Here is a 12,468-nt window from a genome sequence, read left to right as displayed (position 1 = left end):
CATCATTGTCCTGTTTTGGTACCCTATTGAACCAAGGCACTTGCAATGGCAATCCGTAGATATTCAACTGCTGTCCTTCTTCTCATTTCTGTGTTTGCTGGAACGCAGTTGCAGGGTGCCACTGCTACCGATCATGGTTGGGAGGGTAGCCATGCTAGTTTCTATACTGGTTCTTCTAAGACCATGGGTACGTTTAGTAAGATTAATTCTTTATTTGTTAACTCTTCTTTTTTTTCTTCTTGATTTTGTGTTTGATATTAGGTTTTTCACTGAAGGAGGCCTAATATGGTCTGGGTAAGGTGTTTCAAAAAAATTAAATTAGTTTCTAACTTGTCTTTTAATATTGTTTTACAAGAATATACTACTTTTTCTACTTTAATAAATATAGTTGTATAATTTTCTGTTTTACTTTTTTTTTTCCATTGATATGTAGATATTTATTTTTAACTTTAAAGATGGTATACAAACTTAAAGATTTGTAAATATGATTTGATGTACATATTTAATTTTTAGGGCATTTTTATTGAAAGGTGTTAATTTTGTTTTATAAAATATTTTCTTTACATGATGCAAAATTTAAAATTTTATATTTTAAATAAGGTCTACATTCGAGTTTTTTAAAAAGAAAAACTTTATCTTTTAAACATATATTTCTTCTAATAATTTAGTAAAGTGTGATTATGAAAATATTTTTATATTTTATTTTTAATACGAACAAAACAACTTATTTATTTAGTACAATAAATTTAATTTTGTTAAAATTTGTTTTAATTCCGTAAATTGTTGAAGTAACAAAGTACGTATTCAATATTTAATAATTATTATGTGTGTTTATTTAAAAAAATAATATTAATATATAATCAATTAAACTTGAAATAAATATTTTATCTTAATTTTTTTATATAAATTATCTAAAATTCGTAGAACTTTATTCAATATTCTTTGAATATTAGCGTTACTTTTTTCACTTTAATAAAAACGTATCACTAAGTTAAATATGTGTCCAATTATATTAATCTTTAACGAAATTTCAAACTAAAATAATAAAATTAAAGTTGTACTAATTAAAGTGTATAGTTTATAAGATGATTAAAAGTGATGAGTTTTTCATCACTTAGCACCTTTTTAAATTTCTTTCCCACATAACATAGTGTGTCTTTTAATTACTGATTACATGGATAATACAGTTTACTGTTTACGTTCATAACTCGGTTTCTCAAAAATGGAATTTTGAATTTTGACAGGGTGTAAGCTGATAAACTAGATTTTTATTTTTATTTTCATTTAAAAAAAAGGAATTTCGGCAAAAAAAATATTTGTAAAAAATAACATCCCAAAACCATCTAATTTCATCCTGTTTTGTAACTCCACTTATCACATTATATAGAGATGGTGGCATTTGCTAAAAACCTTTTGCCATTATATACGCGCAGGAGGAGCATGTGGTTACGGGGATGTGATTGCAGAGGGATACGGAAGTGATACTACAGCTCTAAGCACTGCTTTGTTCAACAATGGGTTCTCTTGTGGGGCATGTTTTGAAGTTAGGTGTGTTAATGACGCAAAATGGTGCAAACCTGGCACTGTTGTTGTTACTGTTACAAACTTCTGCCCTCCTTCACAACACTTCAACTTGGCAGAATCAGCCTTCCTCAAAATTGCTCGGTTCAGAGCTGGAATTGTACCTGTGCAATTTAGAAGGTAAACTTCGTCTATTCGTATTTTTAATTATATAATTAACTCTATTCGTATTTTTAATTATTAGAATTAATTATTATTTATCTAAAATATTATCTCCTTTTTAAAAATATATGTAAAATCATCAACTATATTAAATATATTATTTCCTATTTTATATATATTTTATTTTGTGATGATTGCAGAGTGCCTTGTGTGAAAAGGGGAGGAATAAGGTTCACAATTAATGGACACTCTTACTTCAACCTGGTTTTGATCACCAACGTAGCGGGTGCAGGGGATGTCAATGCAGTCTCCATCAAAGGGTCCAAAACAGGGTGGCAACCCATGCCAAGGAACTGGGGGCAAAATTGGCAGAGCAACTCCTACCTCAATGGACAGAGTCTCTCTTTTCAAGTCACCACCAGTGACCGTATAACTGTCACAAGCTACAACGTGGCACCGGCTAATTGGCAGTTTGGTCAGACCTTCGAGGGGCGTCAATTTTAGACTGTGCAATGTGGGGTAGGTTAATTGAATAGCTACTAGGTGCTACTATCATTCACTCACAATTGTGCCCTTATAAATATTGAATTTTAATTAAAAGCTTCCAATGTCTTATTCTTATTCTTTTCCAACTAGTTTAATGCCCGTATCTACAGGCGGCCTCTTTATTTTGTTTTGTTAATTAATATGAAAAATGTTAAATATAAAACAATTATTTAATATAAAATTATTTGAAATAAAACTGAGATATAAAGATATAGTTATTGGTAATTATTAATAATTTTTTAAAATATTTTTCTATTAGTAATAATATTGTTTGCATATGTTGTTGTAAGAATTATAAATTGTGACAATTTTCAGTATCTTTACTTAAATTACATTAATTCTTTTCACTCAATTCATTACTTTATTCACACTGAAACAATAAAAAATTGTAAGGAATATAAACAACATACGTATACATGTATGAGACATAATAAAAGAGGAAGAACATGGTATATATGAAAGTAAAATTCATACACTAAAAGAATTTAAACGTTATTAAATTATTTTTTACAGGTAATTAATCATATAGTAGATAAGAGTGACAAAACATATTCCTTTTTAAGTTCAATCAGACTTTACTTTGTCGAACGAATCGGATTGGATCGTCACTTAATAATAGATTGATTTTTATAATCTAAATTGAAAATTGCTACCCTGTCAGACTGAAACGGGTTCATGCTGGGTTGTCAGATGGGTTGTCGAGTTGATGTCAGATTGTCAAGTGGACTGTTAGGTTGATGTCAGACTGTATTTGAATAATTTATCACTTATTTTAATATACTATCTTTATCTACATTTGAATTTCCCATAATATATTAAAACATTTTCATACTTTAAATAATCGTTGTTCCTATAATCATTTGATCACTATAATTCTACAAATTTAAAAAATCAATAATTAACTTCATCATCGTTTCTTCATTCAATATTCATCATTTTCCGTTTCAAGGTTATTAGATGCAGTATTAGAAGAACTCCCATCTACCACTCTTCCATCTTCATCATCATCATCTTCTAAATCATGAATTGTCAAGCTAACTTGGCTGGGTTGGGTGAGAGCGAATTCCTTACATATAGATTTTTTTAATGATGTCGAATTGTCGGCTAGACGAGGATAAACTTCTTATATTTAATTTTAACGATGTCGGTCTGTCGGGTTTAATAGGTCGTCTTGGTTTACTTTTTTTGGTCGGACTGCTAAGCTAGCCCGTTGGCTTGACTCTTTTTGTCACTCCTAATATTAAACAATTATAATAATCTAAGTTACAAAATAAGGTAGGAATAATAAACTTGTTTTAATCATAGTTAATACATTTGCTTCTATCTTAGAAATATCCTAAACTTTTACATTTACCTCCATATAAAAGCAACAACAAAGTAAAATTATTATTGAGTTATTTCTAAAATAAAATAAATATATATTAAAAGATTATGACCCATCAAAATTTAAATTGAAAGATATATAAAATGACAACTTTTACCTTATAGCCTTACAAAAGATCTCACACTCTTACATTTCTTTCAATCTCAAACTTACGAAAAAAAGTGTTACTATAAACAATACAACAAATGTTTGAGTAAAGACAAAAACAATTTAAATACAATGTTAACACATTTTTAAATTGAAATAAACTTATATTTAAAAAAAATAAAAAAATCATCGCAGTTCAAAATTATGCAAGAATCATAAATTGAATTGAAATACAATTGGTACATTAGCTCTTACCTTTTGTTTTAGTATTACCAATATACTAAGCTCTTACAATTAAGTGGCAAAATCACCACCACAAAAGTCTATGGCAACAAAGTTTGTTCACATTGAGTTGTAACAAGATTGAAATATATTGCTATGATATGAACACATCAGTGGCTTTTTGAATGAGTTTAATTATGAATGATTATTTACACATATGTCTAAATACTTAAAATAAGATTTTGAGTACTTATACATAAATTTGTCATCCACAATGATAATTTTGAGTATCTTAACCTAAATCTACATATGCACTAAGAAATCATACATATAAGCATGTTAACATAAAAAGCAACCAAATAAAATGAAGTCTCATGATATAAACATTAACACATAAAACCTACTAAAAGAATGAAAATGTAATTGTGCAAAAAATTCAACATTTTAGAAATATAATTAGCACATTAACATATGTAGATTATTAGACCACAATTCAAATACGAGTAAAACAAAGTAAACCTATATTAGAAGTTTCATAAGCACAAACTATATTATCAATAAGGTAGCATATTAGCACCATAACATGTAAGTAGGCAAAAATGTAAATACATTACTAAGACATTGTTGACAAAAAAAACTATATTAAAAAATTATGGACCATCCAAATAAAAAACGATGCAAGAAACATAAATTGTATTCAAAGATATTTAGTTTTTTCAGTTCTTACCTTTGTTTCAGTCTTCGTAAAACTCAAAGTCATAAAAGGTAATATTACTAATGTAAGAGCATAAAAAATATTTACCTTAATTGTAACAATTTTATTACTAGTAGTAATGAATTTCTTTGTGAATAGAAAATATAATTAATAAGTTAAATAAGAAATTTTAGTAGCTTAAATGGTAGAAAATTGTGGTGATTTCAAGAACATGGGTTCAAACTCTTTTCTACCTTTTTGTTAAAAAAAAAAAATATTGATAGTGGATAAACACTCAACGTTTGAAGGCATTATTGAGGGATCAAATATGTCAAGTGGTGATTAAAATATTAATATAATAAGATAATATTAAATAATAAATAATATTAAAAAATTGTTAAATAGTAAAATTTTTGGACTATAAATAACCATGAGAGGAGAGGTTATTCTGCACAAAGAGAGGAAGAATCAAGTGAGAAAACTTGAGAAATAGAGAAGAAAGAGTTAGGAAGAAATTTTTAGTTACAAGAAGAGTAGAGGTTCTGGAGGGTTTTCGGGGAAACAAATTCTGAGCAAGAGATTAAGTCTGGAATAGAAGTAGAGGAGCTAACCTTTCTCAGCTTTTATATTATGATTTAATATTGTTTTATTACTATTCATGTCTTAAAATTCTGTGTGAATACTGTTAATGAAAAACATAGGTGCTTGTTATATATTTATCTATATTGAATTTCTGTGTTAATATTACATGTTGTTGTTTTGAATTTGTAAATAAGAAATTTGTTAAAACTAGTTGAGGAACACTTTGGCTAAGGAAAGACTTGGTACTTAAGTTGTCCATTGTGACGCACCTCTCTTTCCTGGAAGTCTACTCGACAAGTTTTTAACTTAAATTTTGTTGAACAGATTATGTACTGTTAAATTATTATGCAATATATCTTGTTGGAATGAAAATTTCTGATGAATTCATGTTATTGTGGTAGATATAGAATTATGAATTATAATTGTGATGGTAGGATAGAGGAATCTTAAAAATCGGAGTTGGTACATCCCTGATCATAGAGCAGTCTTGGTCAAATCCAGTAAGTTGTGACTAGTCATATGTACTGGCGTTTATGGTGAGTTTGATTCGTCAAACATTTGATTCTTCTCCGGTGACCATTTATAGTGATATTTTAGTATTGTTAATTTACTTTGTGATATATTCATTTTGTATGCTTTCTATGATGATTGTATTTTATTGGATTTGAATTTATGCATCTGAACATGATATGAGTATTATGGGGAGATTTTGTAATGGTATAATATGAGTTGAGGAATATGAGCATGGTATGAGTCTCGTGGAGAGATTCTATAATGATATGGTATTTGTGTATATGTTGATGTTGAGGGTCCTATTGTTGGAGGTTATCCTGATACTCTAATAATCATCCAGTCTCAAGTAGAGAAGGATGAATTATGTGGTGAGAGGGGCAGGAGGTCCTGATCTATGTGCCGGTTTTGGACATAGTGTTGAGGACTGACCTTGTGGATGGTATGGAGTATTTTGGAAGTGTATTTGTAAAAAGAATTAGAAGTCATCACAAGTGCATAACCTCCCGTGACCGCTCATCAACGTATCATCCGAATGAGTGTCTATTGGGTATTGTGGGATGAGTGTCTATTAGGTATTGTGGGATGAGTGTTTATTGGGTATTGTGGAATGAGTGTTTATTGAGTATTGTGGGATGAGTGTTTATGGGGTATTGTGGGATGAGTGTCTATTAGGAATTCTGGTATGACGGAATGAGTATCTATGGTGCGATTGTTGTATGATGGTATGAGGGTGTCTGACATAATTATTATATGATGTTTGTTGAGTGTATCAAAGTAATTATGCATGTTTTATGAATGATTTGTTGCATGTTAGCTCACCCTACTTGTTTGTGTTTGTGTATGTGCGATGATCGTATAATTCGTTATACGGGAGCAGATGAAGGAATGTCGTTTGATTCAGTGCCAATGAAGAGAGAGATAGAAGAATAAAATAGAAGAATTCGAGTTATATTTATGAATTTGTAGTTGAAATCTGAGTTTAAAACATATATATTTATATCAACTATGAATTATCAAGTGTGAGATTATGGGATGTTACCTTAAATGTAATGCTACAATATATCAATTATGAATTATTAAGTGTGAGATTATGAGATCTTACAACTGAGACATAGTAAAAGAAAAAGGGTCACATAGTATAAACACTAGAAAACAAAGTCATAGTAAAAGATACCGAGACATTATTGAAAAAAAAAGCTATCTTAACAAATTAAGAACAATCTAATTTGAAAAGGATGAAAAAAAACATATATTATAATTAAGTCTAATAATTTTTTAATTATTATATTTTGCTCTCATCATGCTAAAAGGGATAGCTATCATATATTTTATTATTTCATATTTAGTATCTATAATTAAATTGTAGAATGAAAGTGTCCTGAATCATAATGATCTAATTATAACCTTAAATAAAAGAGATTTTTATTATATCCCTAAATAATAATAATCTTAATATTAAAAATATGATTATATATATGAATAATAAGAATTTAGTTATGTTGTTTATATTCTAATATTGTATGTGCGTATGTCTCTCTCTATATGATGTACTTTTAGCAATAACTTGAGAATCCAAAAAGATTTAAAAAATAACAATATAGAGTTTTAAATGAAAAAAACATCAAATATTTCTCATTTGAAAAAGAAACAATTTCTCAAAATATTAGAATTCACAAATCCTATTCAAATAGTAACACAAATACAAGCATGTACCAAAGAAAAGGAAACATAAAACAGAGTAATGACTACAAATAAAATAATTTAAGAACCCGAATTTTTTTTAAAAAATTTCCACCCAAAAATAGTAACATTGCTTTAATATTCTAAAGATCATATACTCTTAGTGTCAAACTTACCAAAGCAAGTTAATATATACATCACAGCAAAATTATATGTAAATGCATCAATTACAATATAAATACATTATTGAGATATATTTAAAAAAAAAAAAATTAAGAACCATCTCAAAGTAAAAAAGTACAATGAATGGCAAACTATATAAAAAAACAAAGTTACTATGTTATGTAAGGACTTGGATTTGAGTCAGCAAAAAGGGGATGACAAGTGGCAAAAGATGAGAGGTTGAGTACTTTAAAATAAAATTACATTAGTTTTGAAACATTGATTTTTAACTCATTTCTCTTGTCTGAGAAACCATTCCTCTTCCTGCAAGCTCTCTCCTCCTCCTATATCTTCTCCCTTTTCCATTCTTCACACTGAACCATTAAATTCTCGATTAGGTGCTGCCCCAACTATCACAAAGTAGCGGGTGTTGCTCTTAGTCGATCAATTTTCTCTAATCTGAACCGGTAAGAAAACCCCTTTCTCATGTGCCCTAGGGTTGTAAGCATGTGATTGAACTTGTTGCATGCAACCCATTTCGTTTTCTTCCATAATCTAGCTTCTATGTGGTGCTAAGATTCGTTTTCTATCATCAATTGATGATTTATAGGTGATTCTAACATTTTGAAAGTGCAAGCAAGTGGTCTAGGGTTCCTACTTGAGCTTGGTTGTCTACACTTAAGGTAAGGGGAGCTAGTTCTTCTTTTTCGATTTAGTTGTATGACGTGAATGCATGATGATTTTCAAATTGGTATGTTGTTGGAAGCATAATTTTGATTTTGCTAACTTGAAATGCATGTATGGAAGTGTGAGTGTTATGTGAATTTGGTGATTGATGGATATGAACTGTTTGGGATGATTTTGAGTGATGAATTATGTATGTTGGAACTGCTTTGGTGTGGAAAGTTTGTTGTGGTGTTGATAGGAAGGAAAATCAAGTGTCTTAGGGTCACTTTTTGGTCATTTTAGAGGAAGTGAGGTAGTGATTTTGAGCAAATGAGGTTGGTCATGTTTTTGGACTGTGGGGACAGTTTCACCCACTGTATTGTGACTTGTTTGAGTCACTAAATTGGTCAAGATAGGTGCAAAGTGGTAAGATTGGGTTTTGGGTCCCTAAGTTGTTGAAGTTAGTGTTTTGGGGCTGAGAGTGAACTTTAATCACTTAAAAATGGTAGTGGAAATGTTTAGAATCATTTGGATAAGTTTAATTAAGCCTAAAACGAGAATTAAGAGTCTAAGAAGTTGAGAAAAGTGGTTAGAAATGGTCAAGGGAGATTCTGATACAGTCTGCAGGATTCTGAGAATTCTGCAGAATTAAATTCTGCAGAATGCGCAAACTGAGCGTTCGTCCATGTCGGAGTTGAACGCTCGGTCATGCCATGTGCTGAGTAGCGTTCGGTCATAATCATGCTTTGGTTTAGGCAATTAGCGTTCGTCCTTGTTTGGAGAGCATTCGGTTTTAGGGGATGATATTAATGGCGTTCGGTCATTGGTTTAAGTAACGATCGCTCAAGTTATGGTTTAGGAACGATCGTTCAGGTGTTGGTTAGTAGCGTTCGTTCATTCGCTGGTTTGGTAGCGTTCGGTCAGTTGAAGGTTTAGTAGCGTTCGGTCAGTTGAAGGTTAGTAGCGTTCGTTCATTCGCTGGTTTAGTAGCGTTCGGTCAGTTGAAGGTTTAGTAGCGTTCGGTCAGTTGAAGGTTTAATTAGCGTTCGGTCAGGGGTTGAATTAGTAGCGAGCGTCCATAGGTAGCAGCGAGCGTCCATATTGGTGACGTTCGGCCTAGTGTTTGATCTCACAGCGTTCGTCCATGGAACGCTTGCATTAACAGCGCTCGTCCCAATAGTGCTCGACTAAGAGTAACAGCGTTCGTTCAAATAGTGTCCGTCCAATGGGTTAGGACGTTCGTCCAAACAGTGTCCATCCAAGGGCTTTTGGCGCTCGTCCATATAGTGTTCGTCCAGTGGTGATATTTTCTGTTATGTTTTCTCTTATTCCAGTAAGTGATGCTATTTAAATATTTCGGTTACAATTTATGAATGCATCTTCATGTGATTCAGATTGGTTGAAAGTGTATGGTTATAAGTGGTTTATGATGTACATTGTTGATCCAAAAGGAATATTATGAGATTTAAAATGGTCGGATTGAATCGGAAGTTTAGATCCCTCGGTGGGATCAGTTAGTGTATTGAATGAATGTAAGAGGCTTCCATATGGGGGGTTATCCCTAACACTCCAACGGTTTTTCATTCTCACTTAGAGAGGATTGACGCGTGTGGTGGGAGTAGTGGGAGGTCCTAGGGTAGACGCTATCACTGGAGGTCTATTCCGCGGTAACGGATTAGCCTTGTGTATGGTCGGGTGGAACCCCTCGGCAATGGCTTTGCAAAGCAGTAGAGGCCATCACAAGTGCACAACCCGCCCCAGCTCTACATACATTCTATGTCCGGACGTGTCTAGAGTCTTAACATGATATGATGCTGGTCTTGATGAGTTTTATGAAATAAATGCTTATGTTTATGATGATTTATGTGTATGGATATTCTGGTAAATGCTAGATTGGTTGAAAATGAATTGTATGATTGTTTGAGACCTAGCTCACCCTTGCATTTGTATGTGTTGCATGTGTTTGCTTTCCCCCTTGCGATGATCACCCAATCCTTTGGATGTGAGCAGTAGGTGATGATGTACCTTTGGAGCAAGCTTTGGAAGTTGAGGAAGACCCAGCACCTAGTGCTTAGGATTTCTACCAGCTCTTATGTTAAATAGCTTTTCATTTTGAAAGACTTCTAGACTTCATTTTATCATGATCCGTCATTTCGGGAAACTTTTTAGGTCCCTTTAAAATTTCATTAGTCTTAGTATTTTGGAGAATTATGAACTTGTACTTAAGTTTTAAAGTTTTCCAGCCAGACTTGGATAACTGTACTCCTTAATTCCATCTATGGTGTACCCTTAACTGCTTTCTATTATTATAATCGATGCATTCTACGTATATACATTGCTATATATTTTGGGATGTCACATGTTATCTCCGGTCTCTTGTTTCAATCTTACAAACAATATTATTGTTTTGTTTTACTTTTTAATACAAATATCATGAAAAACCAAACATTTCTCATTGAAAAGAAACAATTTCTCATAATATTATAATCCCAAATCTTATTCAAATAGTAACATATAAATAGTAACATATAAGCTTGTACAAAAGAAAAAGAAATATAAAGTAGGATATAATAACTATAAACAAAATATTCAAATAATAACATATAAGCATATACAAAAGAAAAAGAAATATAAAATAGGATAATAACTATAAACAAAATAATTTAAGAACTCAAAAACAAATTAGAAATGGTTACCTAAAACTTATAATATTGCTTCAATATTTCAAAAATCACATGTTTCAACAAAGTGTCAAACTTACCAAATGAAATGAGTTAATATATACATCATAGTAAAAGCCTAGGCATCAATAATCGTGTAAAAACATTGCTTACATACATTTAACAAAAAGGCAAACCTATATGAATAAAAATTCATAATCATCCAAATGCAGAACAATACAAAAACTGACAAACTATGTTCAATCAAATTTAATATGTTACCTCATACCTCTTGCTCAAATCTTATAAACATTATTCTTATGCTTTTCCATTTTTAATATAAATATTATATCATAAGTATTAAAAAAGTTCATAATAAGAAAAATAACAATAGAGAATTTGATTGAAAAATATCAAACATACCTCATTTGAAAAAGAAATAACTTTTCAAAATATTAGAATCTCCAAATTCTATTCAATAAGGGTTTTGTGTCGTGAGGTAATGTTATGAGGCTTACAATTTAGGTGGAACCTTTTATGATTAATACTGTGTTTGTTTTTGTAAATGAATTATTTAAGCAAATATATAATAGACGTACATTGATTAGATGATCATAACAACACACTTTAGACAAATATAGCAAAAAAATGAGTCTAACAATACACATTAAACAATATTACTCATATACTGATAAGACGAATATATATATATATATATATATATATATATATATAATATTGGGAAAGTCATTTTATAAGTTGATTAAATGAGTAACAAAAGTTATTAGACAAGTTTAAAAATACGTTGATTGATTAGATGAGTATGACAAACAACATTAGATGGGTTTTCGATGTATTGATTAAACGAGTTTAACAATACACATTAGACAGGTAACTCATATATTGATTAAGCGACTAGGACAATATACATTAGACAAATATTTCTATATACAAATTAATCGAGTGTATTAAACACATTACATAAGTCTATCCATTCACTAATTAGACTAATATTGTAATACACGTTAGATGAACATGTTCATATACTGATTAGATGAGTATAGCGAAAAACATTAGATAGGTCTACCAATACACGTTCAACTAATCTCTCCATACACTAATTAGATGAGTATAGCAAAAAAGTTAGATGAGTCATTCTATACATTCATGATTCTAACAATACACATTAGATGAGTTTGCCCATACATTAGTTAAACGAGTCTTACAACACACATTAAACGAGTTTTTCCATACATTGATTAGATAGATTTAATAATACATTAGACGAGTATATTCATATATACATATTAGATGAGTCTATTAATAAACAACTCTATCCATTTTATAAGTATATGCGTAAAGATACATTATACGAGATTGTTCATATACTAATTTAAACGAGTCTAACAATATAAGTTAAACGAGTGTGTCCATATATTACTTAGATAAGTGTAACAATGCATATCAAATGAGTTTGTCAATTGATGTATTAGACGAATTTAACAATACACATACCACTTTATTCATACACTAGTTGATATTTTTAACGAGTATACTTCACATATTTCTCAATACTTTTATATTTTGAG

The 12,468-nt window shown here is 30.4% G+C and overlaps 1 protein-coding gene across 1 annotated transcript; it reads left to right on the top strand.

Annotated features, from left to right (window-relative positions):
- LOC124829798 (expansin-A8-like) lies at positions 1-2,251 on the top strand. Its single transcript, XM_047303373.2, has 3 exons — positions 1-187; positions 1,434-1,701; positions 1,884-2,251. Exons 1-3 carry the CDS (start codon positions 46-48, stop codon positions 2,185-2,187), a joined length of 714 nt encoding a protein of 237 aa, XP_047159329.1. The 5' UTR covers positions 1-45; the 3' UTR covers positions 2,188-2,251.
- Positions 2,252-12,468: the final 10,217 nt, after the last annotated feature.

The sequence above is a fragment of the Vigna umbellata genome, chromosome 1 (assembly GCF_029865625.1).
Source record: "Vigna umbellata cultivar VRB3 chromosome 1, Vumbellata_1.0, whole genome shotgun sequence".
Taxonomy (NCBI): domain Eukaryota; kingdom Viridiplantae; phylum Streptophyta; class Magnoliopsida; order Fabales; family Fabaceae; genus Vigna; species Vigna umbellata.
This window is presented reverse-complemented; position numbering and strand designations above follow the sequence as displayed.